Source organism: Equus caballus, chromosome 6 (assembly GCF_041296265.1).
Source record: "Equus caballus isolate H_3958 breed thoroughbred chromosome 6, TB-T2T, whole genome shotgun sequence".
Lineage (NCBI taxonomy): Eukaryota > Metazoa > Chordata > Mammalia > Perissodactyla > Equidae > Equus > Equus caballus.
This window is the reverse complement of record NC_091689.1, coordinates 93,616,540-93,642,446: the sequence shown is the minus strand read 5'-3', so window position 1 is coordinate 93,642,446 and position 25,907 is coordinate 93,616,540. Positions and strand designations below refer to the sequence as shown.

At 44.6% G+C, this 25,907-nt stretch overlaps 1 protein-coding gene across 2 annotated transcripts in view; it reads left to right on the top strand.

Annotated features, from left to right (window-relative positions):
• The window catches only part of GNS (glucosamine (N-acetyl)-6-sulfatase), a 37,154-nt gene that overhangs the window by 4,539 nt on the left and 6,708 nt on the right, over positions 1 to 25,907 (top strand). For both annotated transcript variants that reach the window (XM_001492151.7, XM_023643942.2), the window contains exons 2-12: positions 749 to 808; positions 3,540 to 3,746; positions 5,483 to 5,548; positions 6,194 to 6,292; positions 8,054 to 8,221; positions 9,834 to 9,916; positions 11,171 to 11,289; positions 12,947 to 13,050; positions 18,455 to 18,556; positions 24,073 to 24,180; positions 25,151 to 25,261. In XM_001492151.7, coding sequence (XP_001492201.6) covers positions 749 to 808; positions 3,540 to 3,746; positions 5,483 to 5,548; positions 6,194 to 6,292; positions 8,054 to 8,221; positions 9,834 to 9,916; positions 11,171 to 11,289; positions 12,947 to 13,050; positions 18,455 to 18,556; positions 24,073 to 24,180; positions 25,151 to 25,261 — 1,227 coding nt within the window. The remainder of the gene's footprint in view (positions 1 to 748; positions 809 to 3,539; positions 3,747 to 5,482; positions 5,549 to 6,193; positions 6,293 to 8,053; positions 8,222 to 9,833; positions 9,917 to 11,170; positions 11,290 to 12,946; positions 13,051 to 18,454; positions 18,557 to 24,072; positions 24,181 to 25,150; positions 25,262 to 25,907) is intronic.

Below are 25,907 nucleotides of genomic sequence, written 5' to 3'. Positions count from 1 at the left end.
TAAATGACCATCTTCATACTTTGATCTTCACCCTAGGATTTGAGGTTAATTGTTCTCTATACTTGTCAGGATCTTACCTTTTGAACAAAAGATAAAAATCAAGGCTAAAAACAGAGTCATTTCTGACTAGTCTTTTGCTCGACGGGGGTTCTGTGTACACCTCTTTGACACCTGGTCTAGTCCTTACCCGAGGAGGTGATTGGTCTGCTCCAGAGGGCCGTGAGCTTAAAGTTGCCTCTGGGCTCCACCACTGAATGTCTGATATTTGAGTCAGTCTCAGCCTCAGGGCCTTGTCTTGCTTTCGGAACCTAAGTGTTATCTTATTTCTATTTTAAAAGGTGGAAGGTTTCCTTCATATCATTTCCCACATCCTGCTTCTAAAGATGAATTGATACAGGTAGTTCTACCCTCTCTCTCTCATAAGGGGGCAGGTGACGAATGAGAAAAGGGATCTAACATTTCATTACATTGAAATCCGCGTTGCTAGAAGAATGCCATCGGCTGGGAACTTTTCCTCCCTCCAAGCCTGATGACCCCTGAACTTTTGCACAGGAAATGACAGACTGTAGCCAGACCTGCTTAGTTCATCTTGAGAATCGCACAGGACTCTCTTGAGTGTTTCCTAGTGTCAGACGGAGCTGACCATTTGGGAGTAAAAGGTTGAGAGTAAGATGCAAAAGACGCAAATTTTGATCTGTGTGTTTTAGTTTACTGAAAGGAGTTGTTTAACAGGTAATGTATTTTACAGACACCGCTGAAGAAAACCAAGGCTCTCATCGGGGAGATGGGGATGACCTTCTCCAGCGCTGTAAGTTTTGAAGCTCATTTAATTTTGTTACACTTGAATTGTGTTTATGTTCTGGGAAGGAACACTCTCTTTTGGGTAATCAGTGTGTTTTTTTTTCTGGTTAAATGCCTGATCTGAAGGAAGGACTTTAATGTGATACAAATTCTTTTAATTGAAGTATTACGTCTTACCAATTGAAGATGATTTGCAGGTATTTTCTAAGCCAGTCTGATCTACAACTCAGAACTAGAGAATTTTACTTAAAACCTCACTGTTTGGGGTTTGAAAGTGGATTGTAAGAATCAAGTAAGGTTCATGCTGTGTAAACTGTTCCACGGTAAAAGCTTGCAGGCCACTTGACAAAGCCCAGTCAACCTTGATAGCCAAACCTGAGAGAGATAATAGCAAAAAAACCAAAACAACAACTATATATGTGTGTGTGTGTGTGTATGAGAGAGAAACATATATATATATATATATATATATATATATATATATATAAATGTAGATGCAAATATCCAAAATAAAAGCTAACAAATCAGGGCTGGCCTGGTGGCATAGTAGTTAAGTTTGCACACTCTGTTTTGGTGGCCTGGGGTTCACAGATTTGGATCCCAGGCATGGACCTACACACTGCTCATCAAGCCATGCTGTGGCAGGCATCTCACATACAAAATAGAGCAAGATTGGCAGCAGATCTTAGCTCAGGGCGAATCTTCCTCAGCAAAAAAATAAAAAATGAATGTCAAATTCAAGACTGTGCACATAACCAAGTAAGTGGTAGCCTAGCTTAATGTCGGGAAATCCATTGAATAGCAGCGTAGTGTTGTGCTAAGAGCACAGACTCTGGGGCCAGATCGCCTAGTTTTGAATGCTCTCTCTCCATCTTTTCTAGGTCTGTGACCTCAGGCAGGTTATTAACTTTTCTGGCCCTTGGTTTCCGCATTTGTAAATGGGAGTACTAAAACATCTGTCCGGGTTTTTGTGAGGTTAGATGAAGGGATACATGTAAAGTAAACACTTGTCTCAGTCGTCCACTAACACGCTATCAGTAGTTGAAAGAAGGAAGGGAGAGATGTTCATTTCAATAGATGCTTTCAGTCCTCTGAAGTTTTAGCATCCTTTTCTGACAATTTATTAGACTGTTAGGAGAGTACATCCTTACTGTGATGACTATTTCAAGCAGATAGCACACCTTACAGTTAAGGTGGAAGACTCAGGGTAATATTAGGGATGAGACAAAGGCCCACCACCTCCACTTAATGTTCTGAACTCTCTAGTCGTTGGCAAAGGCTTATGGAGTTAAGAGGTAAAACCACTGGAAAAAGACAAAATTATTATTTCCGCCTGTTTGGATTTTCTCCCTTGAAAACACAGGAGAATTGTTGGAAAACTTTTTAAATTAATAGAATTGAGTAAGGTAGAAATGAAAAAAATAAAAATAACTTTTTTCCATATAACCAGTTAGCGAAATATAGGGGGAGAAAAGATCCCATTCATACAGCAGGAAAATACAAACTCTAGGAACAGCTGGTGGTGGCCAATAAAGGTTAAGACCTCTATAAATAAAGTAACAGAACTTTGTGAGTGCTACAATAAAAATACTTAATATGTAGATATGCACATCGTTTTCTGGGGGAAGATAGAATATTATGAAATGTTTATTCTAATCAGAATCTCAACAAGATATCTTTAGGCTGAATTAAGTGATTTCAGAGTTATCTGGAATAATAATTAGGTTAAAACAATCAAGGTAATTTTTTTAAAGGATGAAATTGCTCTACTGGATACTAAAGTATAATATGAAGATGCAGTAAACAGTGTGGTATTGGCCAAAAAATAGGTCGTGAAACAGAAGAGGAAAGAAAAGACTTGCCGGTATAAAAATTACAAAACTCAAACAGCTAACAAAATTAAAAAGCAAAAGTAAAAAACATGAAGTATTTGTAACATGATGGAATCCTTCCTTAGCTCAAATTTTATGTAACAAGAGGCCAACAGCCCGGGAGGAAAAAAATGCACGAAGCAGGTGAACAGAATTGGTCAGAACGCGTGTGGAGAACGTCCATCCCCGCTAGTATTTAAAAATACCAAATCCAATTTGAAAGGCCAAAGAAAGGCTAAGTATTTACAAAGGCTAAGATGTAATTTTGGCAAGGGTGTGCTCCAATGAGTGTGCTTTCCCTGCTGGTGCAGGTAGAACCTCGTCCCACCCTCTGGAAAGTGACCTGGTGACGTATGTTAAGACGTATACAAATGTTATCGGGTAGGATGGAGTAAGTCTGTTGACGACAGTAGCTAATGGACACACGATTACAGTAGAAGAAAACGTCTGTGTCCAGGGTATAAAGTGATACGGGAAATGTATACTTACAGATCAGCCTGAAAATGAACCTCTCCTTTTCAGCCATGTTAGAGTCAAGGGGTAGTCTCTGTCTTTGGTTGAGACCTCCCTCCCACCCTGCTGTGCTCCGTGCATGGAAATATTTCTTTGGCAGATGAGATTAGAATAGCTGTTATCCTGCAGAAGGAGACCAGCTGAGAAAGAAATCCGTTCTCTCGGTTTACCTGCGTTACCGTCTCCACTGTGTGACGGACAGCAGCTCTGAAGCGTGTCGCGTGGGAAGAAAATCTGTATTCCCTGGGCAGCTAGAAGTTAGAGTTTTGAGCAGCTTTCCTTCTTCTCTCTAGAAATGATGGGAAATCATCTTTCTCAGGTAACTTGTCTTCGCTTGCGTTTGTTCCTTTGTAGTACGTGCCAAGTGCTCTTTGCTGCCCGAGCCGAGCGAGTATCCTGACGGGAAAGTACCCGCATAACCACCACGTGGTCAACAACACCTTAGAGGGAAACTGCAGCAGCAAGTCTTGGCAGAAGATCCAGGAACCTAATACTTTCCCAGCAATTCTCAGGTCCATGTGTGGTTATCAAACCTTTTTTGCAGGGAAATACTTAAATGAGGTATGTTGAATGGCCTAATTATTCCTTTTTTTTTTTTACTAGCAGTGTTTTAAATGTGCATTAATGTAATTCATGTTAATTGTTTTTTAATTAGCATCCATTCAGGTCACATTAAAGGGTTTTTGGTGTATGTTGTTTTCTCCTAATCTGCCCGTTAAGTAAGAGCTTACTCACATGATCCGGGTGTTGTAGTTGCTCTTCCTTTAATGGTCTCAGGAGCATTTTTTAGAAATTGCCCTAGGATGGCAGCTGTCCGATGCGTCTTCCCCTTTTCCTCAAGAATTCTGCCGGTCATGTGGCCGTCACAGTATCTTTGTTTCCATTTCCCCTTTATCAGGATCAGAGTGAAGAATTTTTTCTTCTTAGTATCTTTCCTGAATTACAACGACTTAATGTGTAACCCATTTTCTAACTTGAAAAATGCGGAAAAAATGTGGACAGCTCAGTGATAAAGGGAAAACACGCAGAGCTTGGTACTTTCCGGCCATTAAAACACACAGCCAAGTGGCTGGTGTGCTGGCCTCGTGGGCCTGGAAGGAGGGTACCTCACTGTGACCTGCCAAGGCCAGATTTCCTGGCTTCAAGCCCACCACGTTGGCCTTAGGTTTTAGTCAGAGTTCAAGCGCAAAAGAAATAGCGTATTTGAGAGTGTTTGGGGTTATCTCTTAGAGTAAAACTGGGGATGCAGGACAAAGAGAAGGTGTACGTTTTCTTATATACTTTATCTGTGGTTGCTAGAGATCTTAATATCTGATCTGAATTTTCTGTTAATTCTCCTCCTCCTGTCAGTAATTGGGAGAACGTGCAGCCTTGTGAGTTTGCAGGAAGATGAGACAGTTTGGAAAGAATCATGAGAAATAAGTATGGATACTAGGTCATTGGGTTTAGGCTCTGGGTCATAAAGAGAACTTATACTACTTTGTATGTTAACAATCATCTAACGTGCACACAAAATTAGGAAAAATTCTCTAAAGTACAAAGATACAGTTCTCAGGGATTAAATTCTGCCTTAAATGGGCAGTATTAAACCTTGTGGTGGTAAAATGGGATGATTCTGTGGTCTGGTCACGTACTCATCTCGTCAGATAAATTGAGCTCCAAAGTCAGTGTCATCAGCAGGACAACTGAAGTTCCAAGCTGATAGCTCATAGTCTGATTATTTTGCTGCTGTTAGCGACAAGGTCAGTTGGACTATTCCGTCCATGCCATTAGCAGCTCAGCAAATGAGCCCTGTGGCCTAAGCCATGTAGACTTTTTCTGTAGAGGGCCCGAAGTAAATATTTTAGGCTTTGCGGGCCATGTGTCTCTGCTGTGACTATTCAGATCTGCCACTGGAGCCTGAAAGCAGGCGGACGTCACACAGACCAGTGAGCATGGCTGTGTTCCAGTGAAACTGCATCATCACTGAAGTTTGAATTTCATTTAACCGTCACATGATATTCTTCTTTCGATTGGTGTTTATGTTTTTTAATGGTTGGAACAAATTCTTAGTTTGCTGGCCATACAGAACAGTTGGCGGGATACATTTGGCCCACTGGCCATAGTTTGCCAACTCCTGCGTCCGAAGTTCCTAGCATTATAGTGTTCTTTGCTTTCTTACTGGTTCATGTGTTTGGGAAAGTTGAGCACCTACCGTGTTTCAGACACTGATCTAAAAAGATGCTGAAAGTTCCCTGTTTCTCTCTGATGTGGTCTTGTCGAAGGGCTTCTCACGTCCTGCTTGTCTTGCTTTTCAGTATGGAGCCCCGGATGCAGGTGGCCTCGAGCACGTTCCTCTGGGCTGGAGTTACTGGTATGCCTTGGTGAGTGACTCCTCAAGTCGGTGACAATTACACACAGCCCTACAGGCGCAAAATATGTTTCCTTTCTAATTTAGCTCTGATCTGGACATAACTTGGTTTGCTTGTATGATTGGCTGTTTTATCTCCTTAAAAGAAAGTCATGATTTGTGAGTCACTCCTTTGCGGGATGTTTTTCTTTCATTGCACAAGGTTTAGCAACATATTTTGCTATTTGACCTGATCCACTTCTGGCTTTTTAAACTAGACAGTTATTGAAACTGTGCCAGTAGTTAATAAAACCCTAGTCAGAAAATCCAGTTCGACATTGACGAGTATAGTCATCCATTGCTTAACAACAGGGGTACGTTCTGAGAAATGTGTCGCTAGGTGCTTTCCTAACTGTGTGAACGTCATAGAGTGCACTTACACAAACTCAGATGGTTTGCCTACTACCCACCTAGGTTGTATGGCATTAATCTTATGAGACCACCGTCGTGTGTGCAATCCATCGTTGACTGAAACGTTGTGATGTGGCTTATGACGGGAATTACCTCTTTTTCATGTCTTATCACTATTTAAACAGAGTATAGTTTAGCCCAGCATGGTTTCCAACTTTGATTTTGTGTGCTGACCTCATAACAAATTTTACTTTCCTCTCTTTAATAGGAAAAGAATTCTAAATACTATAATTATACCCTCTCTATCAACGGGAAGGCGCGGAAGCATGGTGAAAACTACAGTGTGGACTACCTGACTGACGTTCTGGTGAGTTACGGAAGCTCGGTCCTGGCAGATCTGGCTCACGTTTGATTAAAGACCCCGCCTAGAAACCCTGAGTTGTACTTGTTCGTGTGGGGTGATAGGAATGAATAATAACTTGGTCAGACTACCAGAGAATATTTCCAACTGGTTAAAACTCCTGAGACTGTTTTTCTTTGTACGTCTGTAAGCCGGGCTCTGATCTAATGTTCTTGAAATTCCAGCAACAAATCCCTTTTCCAAAGGCTAATCTCTAAGACTACAGAGATTACTTTCAAGAGGTTTTACTTTGTTAGGGGTTCCTGCTGTTGACCCCAATATTTTATCTTATTTTATTTATTTTGGTGAGGAAGATTGGCCCTGACCTAACGTCTGTTGCCAATCTTCCTCTTTTTGCTTGAGGAAGATTGTTACTGAGCTAACATCCATGCCAGTCCTCCTCTATTTTGTATGTGGGATGCCACTACAGAATGGCTCGATGAACAGTGCTAGGTCTACACCCTGGATCCAAACCTGCAAACCCCAGGCCACCAAAGTGGAGCACGCAAACTTAACCACTACGCCACAGGGCCAGCCCCTCATGACCCCATTTTTAGTCACAAGCTACAAGACATGGCGGCTTCGTCGTGAGGGTGGAGGGATAGGGATATGGGAGTTCTTCAGGCGTTGTGTACTTATATATAAAAATTGCTAAAATCTGGTGAATTGGGGACTTTGCTGTCTAAGGTGTTTCTATTGACAGCCGTCTGTAGAGCATTCGTTCACTAGATACTTCAGCCACATTACAGCAGGTGTTCAGCAGTAGATGAAGCCAATCCCTGAGTGTATGGAAGGTCACTTTTTCGTGGTAGATTTTGTTTACCCGTGTGTGTGCGTGCACATTCATCTGCTGACTCGTTAGGTGGTGATCAGTTAGAGGAATGAGGCAGGTATAGGGGTTACTTAGATAACCTTTAAGCAAAATCCTGAAGGAGGTGAGAGTGAGCTGTACAGATGAGGGGAGAGTGCCGCAGACAGGGAACACAGAGTGTGAGGCGCCTGGCGTGTTGGAGAGACTACAGGGTTTCCGACAGGACCCGAGTGAAGCAGGTGAGGGGGCTGGAGATAGGAAAGGGACACAGTCAGTGTCTTCTGCGCTGAGCGTTGGGAATACATGAAAGTATAAATCAGCTAGAACTATCAAAAAGTAGCATGCACGGGGGGTGCTTTCCTTTTTACGAAGTACCTCCAGATAAGTCAGTGAAAATGTAAGTCCATATAAATGGAAGTGCTGGTGTGAGGTATTGGATTTCGTACTGTTCATTTAGCTTAGCTGCTTGAGCTGGCATAGCTTCTGATACCTACTCTTTACCTACTTTTGTAAGATTAAGATGACTTAAGCCACCTTTCCCCCTGTCGTGAATTAGGCTGACTCTCTTTTTATATTCTTTAAGACATCAAATGGGTACACTCTAAGCTGCGTTAATGTAAGTTAATACTAAAGTGGCCAGATTACAATTTCTTTCCTTCTGGGAGGCACAGCGGTTTCAGATCATGTAGAATCAAGATCTTAATTGCTCTCTTAGGATGGTGTGCTTTTTCAATTTTTTACTGTAAGTTTTGCCTAAAAGCCAAATCTTCCAGCAGACTTGCAGATGACGGTGACTGTGTGCTGAGATTGGTTAGAAGCTCCTGGGACCCTGTACCTTGTGTTGACCAGCGAACACGCATCTGTCAGGCCCTCAGTGGTGGGTAGGGTAGGCGATGACGGATCTTTGTGTGTGTCAGGCTAACGTCTCCTTGGACTTCCTCGACTACAAGTCCAACTCTGAGCCGTTCTTCATGATGATCTCCACTCCAGCTCCTCATTCACCGTGGACAGCCGCGCCTCAGTACCAGAAGACCTTCCAGAATGTCTTTGCCCCGAGAAACAAGAACTTCAACATCCATGGAACGGTAGCTTTCCCTAACCCTTTAATTAAGCCATGCTCGATATAATTACCTGTACAATAGACTTGTCAGGGAGCCTTTGAGCCATGTAGTTTCCCTTCCAGATCTTTAGAGGTAGTTGCCCCTGTCTGGTACAATGGGTGAGGTGAATGTGCTTCTGCAGTACAGGTAAGGCTCCTGCTGCACATCCAGTGAGCGCGAGAGCCACAGCGGGTGTTACAGAGTGCCGTCTTCCCTGACTGCGGGCTCTCCTGCCAGCCTGCCTGCTGACTCTCTTCCTGCCAGGCAGTGGCTGAGACTCGGGCCTCGGGCTCGCTGGGCCTGCAGCAGTCTCCCTGGTGGCCCTCACCGGACCTGAGGCACAGGAAAGGGGTGACACGGTGCAGTGTGATAGGGAAGGGAAGTTGAAGGGAGAAATGAGCCAGGGCTCAGACCTCGGTGTGCCTCATGCCAGCCTCTTACCCTTCCCTTTGCATCGGGTCACGCAGTTCACTGGTTCAGAGGCAGAACGCCTCTCCTGCCTCCTGCCTGTCACTCAGAAATCTTCATGCTTGTGAAGTGGGAGAAGGAGTCCTGGAGTTACACTCAGCGCTCCCACCTTCTAACTCAGTTGCCTGACCATGAGCAAGACGCTGAACTTGCATTTTTCTGTCCGAAGTGGGAGACCCTGATCCCTCACGCACCTGCTGTGTGGATTAAAGTGCATAGAAACATCTGGCATACTGCGTGGCACACTGTAGGCTTGTGCTTGTTAAGTATTATTTTAAAGCTGAGTGAACTGAGTTTTAAAGGAGAGGGCCATTCTCAAACTGTGTTCCATAAGAAGCTAATAGAAGCTTCTGGGACCAAGTAAGTTTAGAAACTTTAGGTAGATAAGTCACTCTGCTACAGGATTTCTCAGCAATGCATGTTCTTTGAATTTCCAACAGGAGGATATGCTGTATAGCATTTCTCAATTTACTAATTTCTCAATATTAACTAAAGGACACTTTCAGAATCGTAGTTTGGGAGATGGCAGCTTAGAGTTTTATGAATATAGAGGAGACTTAATGGTGTGTGGGAATGTGTGTGTTTTTTTGAAACTGTGACTTTTTTATTTAAGGAAAAGAACACTTTGATTTGGACTTGAAGTTTTAGGAAATTGCTATGATGAGATTTTTCTCAAGGTTCTAGGATGATCAATATCTCGGGTAGGAAAATAGAGGGCAGTAGAACGATGACTTATTAGGCAAAACTTAGAAGAAGGTAAAGTTAATATTGCCCATTGTGCAGTTTGGGCAGTAGACCCAAAGTTATTAAATTTAACCTCGTTGTAGCCAGTAGTTTCCCAGTGTCTTTCACTCACTCTCCCATTAATGCTGCTGACAAAGGAGCCCAGACCTGCTGCCATTCAGGAGGCGGTGGGAAGAAGCTGAAGGATGAGTGATAATCTGTGGAAAGCTTTTTTTAGGAACACAGGGGAGGGAGGTGGGGAGAGGGAAAGTGTAAAGTTGCTTATACAAGTTCCAGTTAGTTCTTTTTTGCTAAAGTATAAAATGATCCTTTTCACTGTCTACTCGAGTAGTTTCGTTGACCTTGGTGACTTGGTGTTAACATGTTTTTTTCTTTTGAATTTTAGAACAAGCACTGGTTAATTCGGCAAGCCAAGACCCCAATGACTAATTCTTCAATACAGTTTTTAGATAATGCCTTTAGGAAAAGGTAAGAGCTGCTGCTTTCTCAGTCTGGGTGGTCTTTAGGACCCTCCAGATCAGCCCATGATTGGGGGGCTGCACCACGTGGTTATCTGGGAGACAAAATCAGAGGGGGGCAGGTTGGTGGGGGAGAGTCTCTGATGGGGGGTCCTGAGGCCTCAGAAGCAGGCAGATTCCCTTCCATTTAGGTTTATGAGGCGGCCTTTGGACCCCAGGACTAATTAAACAATCCGTTTTTATGACTTATTAAAACATACTGTAAACTGGAGCCATTTGGCAAAAAAAAAAAAAACAATTTCCTGTGTCTAAAGAAAAGGTCATTTGTGTGAGAGAGAGGCCCCAATATTTGCATAAGACCCAAAGGCTTAGACTACAGCAAAATATTTGCCTTTGCTGTTTGGAATTTTCAAGAAGTTCTTTCAAGTCAATTTTTAAAAATCCATTACTTTCTCTTGAGGTGTATTTAGTTTAGACCAGGGGTTGGCAGACTTTGTCTGTAAAGGGCCAGATAGTAAATATTATAGGTTTGCAGGCCATATGGCCTCTGTCTCAGCTGCTCAGCTCTGCCCTGGGAGCATCAGAGCAACCCCAGACAACAGGTGACTGACTGCACGTGGCCATGTCCCGGTGAAACTTTATATGTCTATCAAAACAGTGAGTTGTCCTTCAGTGGGTATAGACTTTCAGATTTGTGAGATGAAAGAGTTCTGGAGATCTGTTTCACTGTGTGACTATACCTAACACTGCTGACCTATACACTTAAAAATTGTTAAAATGGTAAATTCTATGTAGTGTGTTTTTTACCATAATTTAAAAACAGAAAAAAAACCCAAAAAACAGAGAGTGGGCAGCTTTGGCTCATGGCTAAGGCCCTGGCTCAGACCACTGAACACTGTCGTGGCACAGGTCTGTCTGAATTAATCTGTATTCATCAGCACTGAATTGACAACTTTCCCATCTGGTTGTCTCTACTCTCATCACCATAGTAAAGCTAAAGATAATAATGAAGCTCACTGGTTATAAAAAGCCTTGTGTATTTCTTTGGAAACAGTTAGATTTGGAATGAACTAATTATGTTCTGGAATTTTCCGATCTGTTTTTTGCAACGGGTTTGAGGGGAATCTGGGATTTGACCTCCCTGGGAGAGTGGTCTGGAGGGTTTTCAGGGCAGGGTTTGGACTTTGCTTTTGCTTTTCGGTGAGTTAGCAGCAGCCCAGCCACTGTCTCTGAAGTGCCATTGCCGCCCTCCGTTCACATCCAGGTGGCAGACTCTCCTCTCAGTTGATGACCTTGTGGAGAAACTGGTCAAGAGGTTGGAGTTCAATGGGGAGCTCAACAACACCTACATCTTTTACACGTCAGACAACGGCTACCACACAGGTAAGGATGGGCTCAGGGACCCTGTGACCTTCATGAGGGCCTCTCCTTTCTCACCCATCAGTCACACTGGCAGGGAACTCCACTCCTTGTACAGGGTGGACAGGCCAGAGGGAGGACCTGCTGCTTACAGGGCCCACTCATTCCCACCCAGAGAGACCAGGTGTCGTTATTTGCTAAATTCCACAGTGTCGTAGGAGTTGGGAGCAGAGAATGGGCCTGACGGGTGGAGGCAGGCTTTACGAGGTAGGAAATGGAACCAGATTTACAGGACAAGTAGGCCTGAGAGGATCGGGGAGACACTTTACACAGGAAGTGTCCTGGGGGAAAGACTCTTCCTTGTGAAATCATGAAATTCGTTTTTTTCATTTGTGTGTGTGTTTTTGTTTTGTTCTTTGTCTTTTCAAACCTGCAGTATGAGCCCCATATCCTTGACGTTCATCCTTTCTACTTGGACTTTCTGTAGTTAAAAATCAGTGTTCTCATTTTTCCCCATCTATCAATTTCATAAACTTGAATGCAATTAACCTGAGGCTTGCTTGCATAGGAGCAGATTAATTAGGCCTTCAATGAATTATTTTGAATATTTTTAAGCACTCAAAGTAGAGACACGTAAAATAATCCCCATTGTCCAGCTTTGATTTTCTGCTGCGTGTGGCCAGTCCTTTGAGTTCTTCTACTGTCCCCATGTTCTTCTTTTTGGCTAGAAGGTTTTGAAGAAGCTCCAGACACTGATTCCACTGTCAACACTCAGGTGTGCATCTGACTACTTTACCGCGTGTCAGGATCCAAAGTCCGCACTCTCCCTTTAGTTTTTAAGTGTCCTAAGGCTGTCACTTGCCACTGATTTATTGGAAAAATTGGTGTTTTGTCCTTTAGAATGCCTCACATTCTGGATTTGGCTAATTGCTGTCTCATGCCTTGGCTTGTTTATCTAGACTCAGCATTTCCTAGGTTGGTAGTCTGCTCTAGAAGCTTAGGAGTTTATGTTTTCAGCAAGAACGCTTTCTTGGTGACTGCTTCGTACTTCCTCTTGCATCACATTGTGATGCCCGCAGTGTGTGGTGGCCCCTTCTGAGGATGCTGGTATTCATTGCTGGCTCACATGGCATCAGCCTTAAGCCGTCCTGTGAACCTTTTGTGGCTAAAGCTGCCATTGATGGTTGTTGCTGAAATCCATTATTACCTCAGAAATTGCAAAACGCTGACTTCATAACTCTGTCCTTCCTTTTGCATTTTTTAGCTGGAATTCTTCAGAGGAGGACTTCCCCTCATTAACTGTTTGTCTTGAAATGCAGGTTATTCAAGATAAACGTTTTTTGTCCCTTTATTTAGCAGTTTTTAGAGTAACCGCATTCAGTTGTGATCACGTTGAGTATCACACATAAATTATGTGTTTGTGTCTCATTCCAGTCATTCTTTTTGCTGAATTTGTCCTATCTTAGACCAGGGAGGCCCCCTAGGCATTTATTTAAAGAAGATGAGCTCCTTGTTTCCTGCCTTGTAGTAATAAGAGTCCTGGGCAAATTTAAGCTTTCCATGAAAACACCATAATTACTAGAGGAAAGTTGTTTTTGTTTTTCCTGTTGATTAAACAAATGAATGTGTGCATCACACTTCCATCATGGCTCCATCTTTACCCTCTGTTTTTTTTTTTCAGGACAGTTTTCTTTGCCAATAGACAAGAGACAGCTGTATGAATTTGACATCAAAGTTCCACTGTTGGTTCGAGGGCCTGGGATCAAACCAAATCAGACCAGCAAGGTAGGCGGCTGATAAGACGATGCTGTTTACAGGTAGCACTTGCCTGGGGAAGGAAGGCTGTTCCTTCTGAGAGGAGGCTGCTGGATTTCTGCTCCGATGAGGATGAAGGCTGATGGCTTTAAGGTCTCGTTAGTGTATTCATGAGCCTTGGAAACAGGGATTCCTTTTTTTTTTTTTCAATTCCTGGCCACTCCCTATTAACTGTATTTTCTCCCAAATATACGTATCGTATCAGCATGAATAGCTTTTGTCTTTTGAGACTAGATCTTCATTTGTCCTGGAGCAGCAGCTGTCCACCAGGGCGCGCATCACAATCACCCTCAGCAATTGTGAAACCTCCAGAAACGTTCCGATGGACTCGCTTGACTGGAATAGGGACCCAACCTCTGCTTGTTTCTGAAGTTCAGATGCCTGCGAGGCAGTGGGGCTTGGGCCCGCTCCCCTGTAGAGCAGATCCCCTGGGCACCTTGTTAAAACGCGGATTCCGAGGCTGCGTTTCTCACCTGCGGCCAGGAGCTTCTGTGGCTGGTCTGCCCTCACTGAGAGTTAAAGTCTACAGAAAGCAGGTCTTCCGAGGACTTAGTCCCTCCCTCTGTGGGACTCCCCCCTTAACGATGCTTTTCTGCTTTACTCACGCTCTCCTAGAGCTGTCATCGTGCGCCACATTCTTCTGTTGCCATTCCCATTTGGTTTCAGTGTGTTTTTCCAGACTTGGTACTGCAGACTGAAGAACTTTGTTCCTAGAGTTCGTGGGCACCTTGATCCAAAACCCTTCGGTCTAAGGCTCAGGAGATAAGAATTGGCAGCCTCTCCCAGTTATGTCTTCTCTTTCCTGACAGCACAGTTTCAGTCCCAGGTCTGTGGGACAAAAGAAAATAAGCAACTATATCATTGAAGCTAAAATTGGAAAATGGGGCAGACTTTCTGGGGATATTGAGGATTTAGTTTAATTTGGGGGCTTAATGTTTACTTTGTTTAAATGTCTGTCATTCACTTATTTCCTTTTACAATGCTCTTGGTGGAATTCTGTTAAAATTCTCTCAGAAAGGTAAAATGGCCTTCATAATGGCGTTCTCAGTTTTCTTTTCCTCTTAAGGCCCCACTGCAAATTCAGTACCCTCTAAACAGGCCTCTTCATTCAGAGGAGGTGGGCAAGTTAGGAAGACCATTAAATGTTCACAACGTTTTATTGGTCGTGGTGCTGGGAGCTAACTGAGGAGAGCGTGTCAGCAGCTGTTGCCTCTCCCAGGAGCAGGGTTCACAGGACCACTTCTAACCTGGCGGGGAAGGAGCCCGAATGAGAGCATTGAGAAGTGGCAGCAGCTGCTCGTGGAACAGACGGTTCCTTCTTTCTTCAAGTTAACAGTAGTGTCCAAATGTTAAATTCAGAAACTTCACCTCTGAGCAATCTAAATGAAGCCCGGTTCCTAGGAAGCCATGTCAGTGATAACAGCTAACACACATTGAACGCTCAGTATGGGGCAGGTGCTGTTCTAAGTGTATTACCTGTTCAACTTCTCGAACCTCCACAGCCTTATGAGACATGGATACTAATACCCCCATTTTACAGATGAGGAAACTGAAGTACCAAAGTTAAATGGTTTTCCCAAGATCCTGTAGCTAAAATGTATCAGAGCCCTGCATTTGGACTCAGGCCAGCTGGCTCCAGAGTCCACACAGTAGCCATCACGCTCCAGCTCAGACAACTGTCTGTTAAGTATCTCCTTGTGCCAGTGCAGCACACCAGGAGCCTGGGGTCCCCAGCCGTGAGCAGTCAGGGGAGAGCGGTTCTTAGCACCCCGTGTCAGGCAGAGCCAGGAACTTCTGCTGCGTTGTCGGTGAATGCCTCGGAGGCGTGTGAGCAGAGACCCGGGTGTGGAGAAGGCCTCCGGCTTGCAGAGATCTGCGGGAGGGCGTTCGGAGAGAACATAGGTGTGAGGGCGCAGATGAGAGCATGAGCTTGTCTTGTTCACGGGACGGAAGGCGTGGGTGTCCTGAACCGCTTGCCCTTCCTAAGTGAGCCCTCTCTCCACGCCTTGCCTTGTGCGGCTGACCGCTCCTTCTGTCTGGAACGCCCATCTCATGACCCCGTCACCTGGCTAAGTTAACTGTCCTTTAGGGCTTCAGCGTAGGGCTCCCCTCTGGGAAGTCACGGCAGATCCCCGCCCCCACGTGGGGTGGGTGCGCTCACACCCGCACACCCTGTCGAGCGTGTCTGTCTCACTCTAGGAGTTTCAGGAAGAGAGCACTATCTAAACTTAGAACACCCAGCCCTTAACAGGCACCCAGCCCTTAACAGGCACTGGGGACATCCCTGTTGGTTGAATAGATATCACCAAGGTCCCGTTAAGAGACAGAACCAGGACTGAAAATTAACTATGTCTGGTCTCAAACTCCGTGTTTTTTACCCTGCTTTGCTGACAGATGTAGTTGGAGAAGTATGAGACACCCCCGCTTTCATCCACATTCAGAGAGAATGGTGGCTGATTCGTCACGTGTTGGCAGCACGGTTGTCTCGGTGCCAGTGCTCTGTGGGTGGTACAGGGTTGTGAGTTGGGCTGAGCTGTCAACAGCCTGACGGTCAAAACAGGGCACGGCTGACCAGTGGATTTAGCTTTGTGTTGGCTGTTTGGGAGAGCAGGGGCAGGTGGTATGTGTGGACGCCAAAGATTGGCTGTTGAGGTTTTCGCCTCCGGCTAGAAACTAATCTAGCTTTAGATTTGAGGGCAGAAGTTCAGAAGGGTTTTAAGGAAGGGAAAGGTTAGTAGGAAACTCAAATGACCCAACATGATCCAGGGGACGCAGAACCAGCTGGGATCGGGAAGACCACATGTTGGCTTTCAGACATCGGATGAAATAAGCCTTGGTCTCCAGGTGTGAATTTGGGAGGATGTTAAGTGCAAACTCTGCGTGTAACTCGGCAGAGGCCTGGCTCCTTCCTTGCAGGGGAAGCTGGGGCTCGGGCAGATGCAGAGGAAGCGCCTGAGACGTGGCGAGTGCTCGTGACTGAATGGAGCGGCTGCCCTCTGCTGCGAGTCTTTGCTGGCCCTGCGCGAGTTCTTCAGCAGCAGGGCTCCCGTGTCTGTTTGGAAATCCCGTGTGTCTTCCCGAGAGCCCTCTGACTCTTCAGTAATCCTGCAGCCCTGTCGTTCTTCCAGAGCTAAAAACAAGCAGGTTCAAGGCGTGAGAGCCCTTGATTTCATGCCCAGAGTCTTCTCGGGGCTTTTATTTGAGCAGAATGTCTGTATGCTTAAGTCCTAAGCACATTCCCAAACAAACTGTGAGGCTGGGACTTACAAAATTATTTACTTCTGGTCTTGTCAGAGCTTTCTCGATTCCAATCCATAAAGGAATCTTTAAGTTTATATTTAGCGATAAAAGCAGTACAATTTGAAATGCTAATGTTTCTAGAAGTCGTTATGGTGATGGGCCCCTAGCATCCACTCTGATTCTTGGTTGTGTAATTCTCTGTTGAATTCCTCACTCATACTCAGTGTGCACGAGAAGTCTCCTGTCTCCTGACGTAGTATGCTGATTTTTCCTGCTTTTTCTCCCCCAATCCCCCCAGTATATAGCTGTATATTTTTTTAGTTGCGGGTCCTGGTTGTGGCATGTGGGACACCACCTCAACATGGCCTAGTGAGCAGTGCCACGCCCACACCCAGGATCTAAACCAGCGAAACCCTGGGCTGCTGAACTGGAGCGCGCGAACTTAACCAGTCGACCACAGGGCTGGCCCCAGTACACTAATTTTGAGACTTTACTTCTTAGTCCAACCAAACCCTAGAAGGGAAGAGAATTTGTCCATTATTCTTAGGGAATATGTGATCGTTGTAGGTGTCTGGGAAGAAAGAGTCCAGTGTTTACAGTACTTGTGCCAGATCTTAGTGACATGATCTGTACTGCAACTTCCAGACCTTCCTCCCTGTGCACCAAACGGCCATCAGAGAGCCTCCCATCCTAACAGCTGATGGCTCCTCAGGCAAATCCTGGTGAGACTGGTAGTCTCATTTTTATTTCTGTGGGTTTTACTATTTTGGTGTTTATCCTTTTTCTTTTCTTATAAAGCTGCCTTGAACATGGTAATGTGGAATTGGCTTCACTTCATTCACATTCTGGACATCACTGGAGATCTGTTAGTCACTTTAGGGTCTTGTTGCCTTGATCTGATTCTGAAGGTCGTCTCTGTCTCTGCTCGTCTCCTCTCGTGCCGTGATCTCTTCCATATTCATACCCGCTCTCGTTGACCCTGTCAAGCTGCTCAGTCTGCCTGGGACTTGCAACTAGGCAGGCTATCTCTAACACTGGGGATTGTATAATCCTAGAGACATGGTTTTTGTGGTTTTTCACAGTAACATATGGACTGCCTTTCCCGTGAGTTGCCTGCCACTGAAGGGTCATTTCTGACAGCTGTGGAATTAGACTGATGGTTCAGAGCCAGGCTGTGTGTGTCACTGTCCTCCAGGAGCCATCCAAGCTGCCAGGAAACCTGGCCCCTGCTGAGCTATGCTCTGAAGATATTTTCTTGCCTTTCACGTCTGTACCCTTGGTTTTGTTTATAAATTAACAGTACCAGGGATGCTGGATTTTTTTTAATCCCCAATTGGCCTCCTAAGCCGATCGAAGTTTTCTCGACAATTTTGAAGACCGTTCTTTCCTGTCAGCAAATGATAGCTTTTCCAGTTACAAGCTGTTGACTTCGTTTCAGTTACTTCTTTCATTTCCTCCTCTGTAAGACGGGGGAAAGCCTGCATCCTAGGATTGTGGTGAGGATAAAGGAGGCTAAACCGAGAGTCCAGGCACAGAAGAGGCGCTCCGCCTCGTGCAAGTCAGCTTGTGTGGATGCACTGTTGGCCTAGGTTTCCTGAAGTCTTCAAAGCCGATTGCAAATATGTTTTAGCAGTGTTCTCGCTTTGAGAAACTATAAAAAGGGCTAATGTCCTCCTCTGTGGCAAGCATTCAAGCTTTGAGGCTTTCAAAAATGTCAAGAGTCCGTTTGAAGTCAAATTTAATGAACTAATAGGAATAATCAAGTTGGACAACACTTGGTATAAAATAATTAGCCTCACATTTTTCTCGTGATTCATAACAGACTCCAGGCAATCCTAAAGGAGTTTTGACAAATGTTTTGATCAATAACAGTATGGGTGGAATAAATATGTAACTTCCCAGGGGCATATATTACAAGCTTTATAAGCCTTTATGTTTGTTTTTTAAATTATTGTAGTTATATTTGAGTATATGAATCAGTAAGACCTAAGTAAGCATGGGCTGTACAAAAGATAATAGTAGGTGCTGTTTATCTCCTGGGTGGGGTGGGCGGGGAAGAGAGCCTTAGCATAGATAGAAAAGGAAAACAGACCAACTGTGTTCTCGATTGCTTGTTTTTCCCTCGTTCTCATAGATGCTCGTTGCCAACATTGACTTGGGTCCTACTATTTTGGACATCGCTGGCTACAGCCTGAATAAGACACAGATGGACGGGATGTCTTTACTGCCTATTTTGGTGAGTATAAAGCCCCCATGAGGCCTGAGCCAAGACTCAGAAATAAATTCCAGGTTGTATAACTTTGGACTTAAAAATTTATATTTTAAAACTATTAATTTTGGGGAACAGAGAATAGAATTTTTCTCTTCTCTGTGGTGGTAAAAATTTGAACAGAGTTCTATATCCTCCCTTCTTCCCCTCTCCTCCCAAAAAACCCATCATAAACGAAGTTAATACAAGTGAAAAATTGGGAAAATATTTGCAACATCTGTGAAAAAGGCTAATTAGTCCTAATAGGTGAGTTCTTAGAAAGCATAGATTAATATCACAGTAGAAAAATGGGCAAAAGAAGTAAATGGTCAACTCACAGAGGAATTAAAAATGGCCAGAGTCAATGCAAAAAGATTGCTTCATTGCTGATCAAAGAAATGCGTAACTGAAGGAGGCCTTTATTGCCTGCAGAACTGGCAAAGATTAAAAAGATTAATACCCAGTATTTGCAGAAGTCTGAGAAAATGGAAACTACTCAGACTCTGTTCATGAAAGCATAATGAGTATAAGCTATCAGGGGGCTAGTTTGACAAGACATCACTTCAGAAAACACACATCAAGCAGTTCCACTGGGAGTTTATTCTAAGAAAACAAAATTCATTCAACAAATATTTGAGTACCTGTTATGTGCCTGATACTGCACAGAGCTAAGTATAAAAAATGTGCATGTAGTATTAATAGAAGAAAACAGCCTAAATATCCAGTAGGGAATTGGTTAAAGTGTTGGACAATGAAACCCTAGAATATTAAACCAACGCTAAATGATATCGATCTGTACACACTGACTTGGACAGATGCCCCCCACATACTACAGGGAGAAAAGGAGGGGTCACAGCAGCATCTCTTCTCCACTAAAAATGTATGTGAACGTGTTTAGGCGTGGAGAGGATTGGAAGGATCAATACCAATGTTTTAGCCATTAATAGTGACTCATTATAGGTGACGCTTACTCATTGACTTGTCTGAATCTATTACAGTTTATTTATTATTAGGTAGTATATGATTCACACAAGAGAATACATGCAACTCACACAAGTTACGAAACAAGAAATACCCATGAGCCCATTATTTCATTGAGAACTCAGATGTTCCCAATAACGTGTATCTCCCTACATGCTCCTCCCCATCCCACCCCTGGCATGGAAGTGATCGCGGTCCTGAATTTCGTGTTATCATTCTCTGGACTTTGTTTTTCGGTAATTGTCATGTATGCATTCCTAAACAACATACCTAGTTTTGATCTTCTCTTGCTCTCTAAAAATGACAACCTGCTGGATGTAATCTGGGACTTTTTTTCAATTCAGCATTGTTTCCAAGTTGATCCAAGTTGTTCACAGATGCCTAATATTCCACTGTGTGAGTGCATCACAGCTTAGCTCTTTTCCTGTCAGTCAGTGGCCATTTGTGTGGCTCTATTTGTTTTAGGAACAGTGCTGCTCTAGCCCTCTTAGACCTGTCTCCCAGAGTATGTATATTCCGAGGTTACAGGAACTGCACGTGTGTGTTTCTACAGATATTACCAAGTTATTTTACAAAATGGTCATCAGTTTACATTCCCACCAGCAATGTATGACAAGTCCCTTTGCTCTATATGAAACTGTCAGACAACTTAATGTTTGCCAATCTAGTGAGTGAAAAAGGCCAAATTTATATTTGGTCCTACTGTGCATTTCTTTGTTAATGAGTTGAGTCATTTTTTTTTTTAACAGCTTAATTCACTTACCATACAATTCACTAATTTCAAGTTTACAATTCAGTAGTTTTCACTGTATTCACAGAGTTGTGCAACCACCATAATCTAATTTTAGAACGTTTCATCACCCTGAGAAGAAACCCCCCAATACATTAACAGCTCTCCCCGATTTCTCCCTCTCCAGTACCAGGCAAGCACCAGTCTACTGTCTCTATCGATTTGTCGTGGACATTTAGTATAAATAGAATCATACAATATGTGGCCTCTGTGAATGGCTTCTCTCACTGAGCATAATGTTTTCAAGCGTCATTCACGTTGTAGCATGTCAGTATTTTATTCCTTTCCAAATAATAGTCCATCATATGGATATGTCACATTTATTTATCCATTCGTCAGTTGATAGACATTTGGGTTGTTCCCCGTTTTTGGCTGTTATGAGTAATATGCTGCTGTGAACATTTGTGTACAAGTCTCTGTATGAACAAATGTTTTCAGTTCTCTTGGGTGTAAACGTAGGAGTAGAATTGCTGGGTCGCATGACTTTATGTTGAGCCTTTTGAGGACCTCCCAGACTGTTCACCAAAGCACCTGCACCGTTTTATGCGTCCCACCAACCGTGGACAGTGTTCCTGTTCCTCCACATCCTCGCCAACACTTGCTGCTCTCTGTATTTTTATTGTATATGGTGTGAAGGGGTATCTCCTTGTGGCTTTGATTTGCATTTCCCTAATGACTAACGATGTTGAACATCTTATGTTTATTGGACGTTTGTTTATCTTCTTTGGAGAAATGTCTGTTCAGATCCTTTTCCCATTTTTCAGTTGGGTTTCTGATAAGTGAATCAGTGTTCCTTGAGGCCTTTTGTGTTTCTTCCCTTGTGAACTGCCTCTCTTGGCCCGTCATATTCTCCCCGTGACGTGTCTTTTCCCTCTGTTAAGATATGAGAACACAGAAGTCAAATGTATAAGTTATCTTTTTTATGGTTAGTCTTCTTTGTGTCATGTTTATAAAAATGCTTCTGAACCTTGAGGTCAGAAAAAAAAAAAAGCTAGTTTTCCCAGCTTTTCTCCTAAAAGTTTTGTATTTCTGCCTCTTACATTCAAGCCCTTGATGTACCTGGAATTGATTTTCCTGTGTGGTACGAGGCAGGGATCCAATTGAACTTTTTTCTCCATGAATACTCTGTTCTCTTTTCTGTTCCACAGATCTGTCTGTCGCTGTACCAACATCATTTTGTCTTGTCATAAAGCTGTATAATTGTCTTTGCATGGACACACTTCTCTCATTGTTCCTGTGGGGATCCTTGCCGCCTCTCTTTCATATAAACTTTAAAGACAGCTTTTCAGTTACCTGAAAAATCATGTCAGGCTGTTGGTTGGAATTGCACTGAATTTATAGATCAGTTAGAAGGAAACGTCCATCTTTTAACTTTCTCTGTATAAATCTTATACTTGTACCTTATTTCTAATTAGAGGAAAAAACACCGTCACTGTGGGGGTCAGACCAGTGTGCCGTGTGTAACTAGTTTCTCTGCACGGCTCTGGAAGGGCACTGAGGACTCAGCTCTTTTCCTTGATCCGAGGTTACTCCAGGGAAGCTACCGCCGTGCTAGGGCCGCAGAGCACTGTTGCCGTCGTGTCTCTAGCTCTGCCCACACATGGCTGTTTAAATTAACTAGAATAAAAGGGAAAGTTCTGCTCCTCAGCAGCACCAGCCACCTCTCAAGTGCTCAGAGGCCACTGTGTTGAACAGGTCAGATATAGAACATTTCTGCTGGGTGGTGCTCCCATAGACCAGGGGGTGGCAGACCCCTGGGGGCCAATCTAGCCCACCCCTGGCTTCTGTAAGTAAAGGTGTATGAGAACACAGCCACGCTCATCGGTGTATGTATTGTCTAGGTCCGCTTTCCTGCTACAACAGCAGAACTGAGTAGTTGCAACACAGACTAGATAGCCGCAGCCCCTAAATATTTACTATTTGGCCTTTGACAGAAAAAGTTTAACGACCCTCCAGACCTTTAGTCTCAAACTTGCCTGCACATTCGTATACCCTAGATACTAAAATACTAATGCCTGGGTCCCAGCGCAGGCTCTGACAAATTGACATGGGGCATAACCGGCCTCGGGGAGTTTTGGAGCTGCCCTCATGATTTTAATGTGCAGCAAAGTTTGAGACCACTGGTCTAGACTTCTCAGGCACCCTTTTCTCATTTGAGCACTTTGACATGCAAGTCCGACAGATAAGCTCGTCCCCCCACTCCCAGCCTCCATGGCTCAGAGTGGCTACTTAGAGAGGAGCTGGTGGCTTCTGAAGTCTCCTGTGACTTAGGATTTCTGAGACCTTGATCTGCACACATTGTTCGGGTTTCATTACAGAACAGGGAGTTAGGAAATACGCTCCTATTTCTGACTCTCCCTATCCAGGCAGCTGTGGTATTCCAAGGCCTTGCACGGGCTGTCACCCATTCCCCACTGTGGTCACCAGGTTAAATGGGTCCACGAAGTCCTTAGAGCAGTGGTTCTCAAACTAGCGTTCCTCAGAAATGCCTGTGGGGCTTGTTAAAGCACAGATTGCTCCCACCCTCACTGGGAATTAAGAGTTTGCATTTGTAGCGAGTTTCCACGTGATGCTAATGCTGGGGAGGGGGGCACACTTTGAGAACCACTGTTTTAGAGCGGTGCTTATCGAATTTTACTGTGCGTATGACTCACCAGAGGATCTTCTTAAAACGCAGACTCTGGCTCATTACGGCTAGAGTAGGGCCTGAGGTTGTGCAATTCTAAGCAGCTCCCAGGTGTGGCTGATAGACCGCAAACCAGACTGACTCGTCAGGCTGGAGACCATGTCAAGAGCACCTTCTAAGCTGGTTTCCGTATCTCCATGTCTCCACGTCTCCACTCCATCTCTAGATTCCGCTACTGGGCTGCCTTTTCTAAAGCACAGCTTTGATCGTGTTACTTCCCTGCTCACAAACCTCCCATTGCTTCCTCTCCATCACCTGCCATTCTTGATAGAATGGCGAGCAGCCTGCTGTCAGGGCCTTTCCCGTACGGTTAGCAGCCTGCCTCGACCTGCTTGGCACCGCTTCCGTGTCTGAGCTGGACTTCAGGAAACCATACTTCCAAGTTCTGCTTCCATCCTCTGCTTATGTTTTCCTTCTGATTCAAAACTCCCTCTCACCCCTCGGTCCCTCCTCCTTCTATTCGTGTGCCTGGCGTAAGCCTTCCCGTTGCAGATGCTGCTGCTTTCCTTCCGCTCCACTGATGTGCACTGGAGATGAAGTGAGCTCATATATGTATGGTATCTCCACTCTGACCATCAAGAAGTTCTTTGAACCTGTTGAAGTCCTTAGCACACTAGCCTCATTTAATGCTTGTTTAATTCTTGTCCTTGTGTGTATTAGGCTGTAAGTTCTTTCGAATGAGCTCAGAACAGCTCTTCCCTAGAGTTTACCGACTATTGTTTATTCTGATCAGGACTTGGCACTGTGACTTTGAGTCTTGCTCAGCCACTTTGTCAGTTTCCAGTCCTGACCTGGTTCACAGAAGTCATCTTGGGAAGTAACTATTAAATAAATGCTCAAAGCATTTGTCCGTCACCCGTCAGGGCTCTATAAACCCCGGACACGACATCGGTGGCCTTCATATGCATCAGTTTTAGTCATTCCCTGGTTACCGAATGAACAGTCCAATTAGTTTGACTCCCAAGTCCCTTCAGCAGTGGAGTGAGTAACTCTGTGATCCTGTCACAGTGTGTGCCTCACAGAAACCACCTGTGCTCTTCTTTCTAGAGAGGCGCCAGTAATCTGACGTGGCGGTCAGATATCCTGGTGGAATATCAAGGAGAAGGCCGCAACGTCACCGACCCCACGTGTCCCTCCCTGAGTCCTGGAGTGTCTGTGAGTAATATCTTGAGTCGGCTTAGAGAGCTTTCTCACGGACAGCACGGCAAGGCGCTGGTTTAGTGTGTCAAGTATTGAACTCCTCCATCTGAGTCCTACTCCTTTGTCCTTCGACTGTCGCTTGACTGTGAGAGATAGTAGATAGACAAAGGTAAATTCAGTAATCCGGAAAATGCTGCTGCCAACCTACCTATCATCAGGATGTGCACTTCCAGTTGGTGTAGCAGGTGCACCTACGGCCGTGTTCTTACCTTGTCCATACCCCGTCCAGTTTTTCTCTTCTTCCTGATGGTGGCACTATTTTTTATTAGGGATGTTATCAGCGGCATCCAACAGAGAGATGGGGTTCCCACCTGTCACCATGCCATCACGAGTGTCTTGCGCAGGTGGCAGCCAGGCTGGTTGTGGAGGTGCCGACAGCTGTGTTGGCCTCACTTGGGAGGATGGGAGGTCGGCTTCCATTGGGAGTTGACGCTCCAACACCACAGTGTTAGGATACGGTAAAGAGCCAACCAATGGCTGGTATGGAAGATGTGAAGAAAACAGAGCTAAGTCATAAGAACACTCATAAATAAGTACCTGCAAATGATTCCACAAAGCTCATTTTAGCCTTTTCTCCAGCCCTTTAGGATGACAGTTCCCAACACCCCTTAGAAGTGACTCGTGGAGTACTGATTTCTCTTCTTACCAGCCCGTCCGTTTCACAGGTGCTCATCACAGCCAGTTCTTGTCAGGAGATGAGCAGGCAGGGATGGCAACAGTCTGCCGACGGAACAGCCACCACCCGTGTCCCTTAGTCAGGTTAGCCAGCAGGAAGGAACGACCTCATGTCTTTTGATTTACTCCTCTGAGGAAGGTTTCCTGATTTCTGTCCAGTTCTCTGTCCGGCTTGGTTGCCCGTGTAGGCCAGGAGCATTTGTTAGTGTAGAAGAACTGTCTTCATTTAACTCTTTAAATATCCCTTCAGCAATGCTTCCCAGACTGCGTGTGTGAAGATGCTTATAACAACACCTATGCCTGTGTGAGGACCACGACGGCGCTGTGGAATTTACAGTATTGCGAGTTTGATGACCAGGAGGTAAGAGGGCTCTCCCTCCCCGACTGTGTCCATTGCCAGCGCTTTGTTAGCTGGACTTGGGGGCAGAAGAGCAGTGCTCAGGGTGCTCCCCAGGGAAGATGTGTTTCTTATCTGTATTTCCACTTCGGTTTCTTTCAGTTAAGAAGATAGAATTCCAGAAAGCCATACTTCACGTCTTTTACTATGACCTTTCTGGATGGGGTTTTCTCTGCTCCCACCAAACATACACTTTAAATGCACACTTCACTTTTTCAAAATGCTACATGCCTGGTCTGTTTGCTTCCTGATCGTTTGGGGTGAGAGAAACCTCAGCTTCTATGGAGGTGAAGGGAGTTGAGGCGTTGCCTAGAAAGATTGCTGGCAACCACCTTGTTCAGAAACTTCTGTCCCCGTCACAGCAGAGCCCAGTGCTGCGAAGTAGATTAGCAGTGGGGTCAACAGCAGGACCAGGGGCTCCATCCTTGGAAGAAGGTGGCTTTTAGCCAACGCGGATCAGTGTGGATTGTCTAAAGGATCACATGGACTCCAGTCCCTTGTGGTGTCATAGCGTTTATCAGCCTGCACTCCCCTGCCCCATCTGGCAGCTCACATCTTGCCATATGGAACCGATGCTCATCGTGTTTCTCAGAAATTGGCTCTCTTGCCA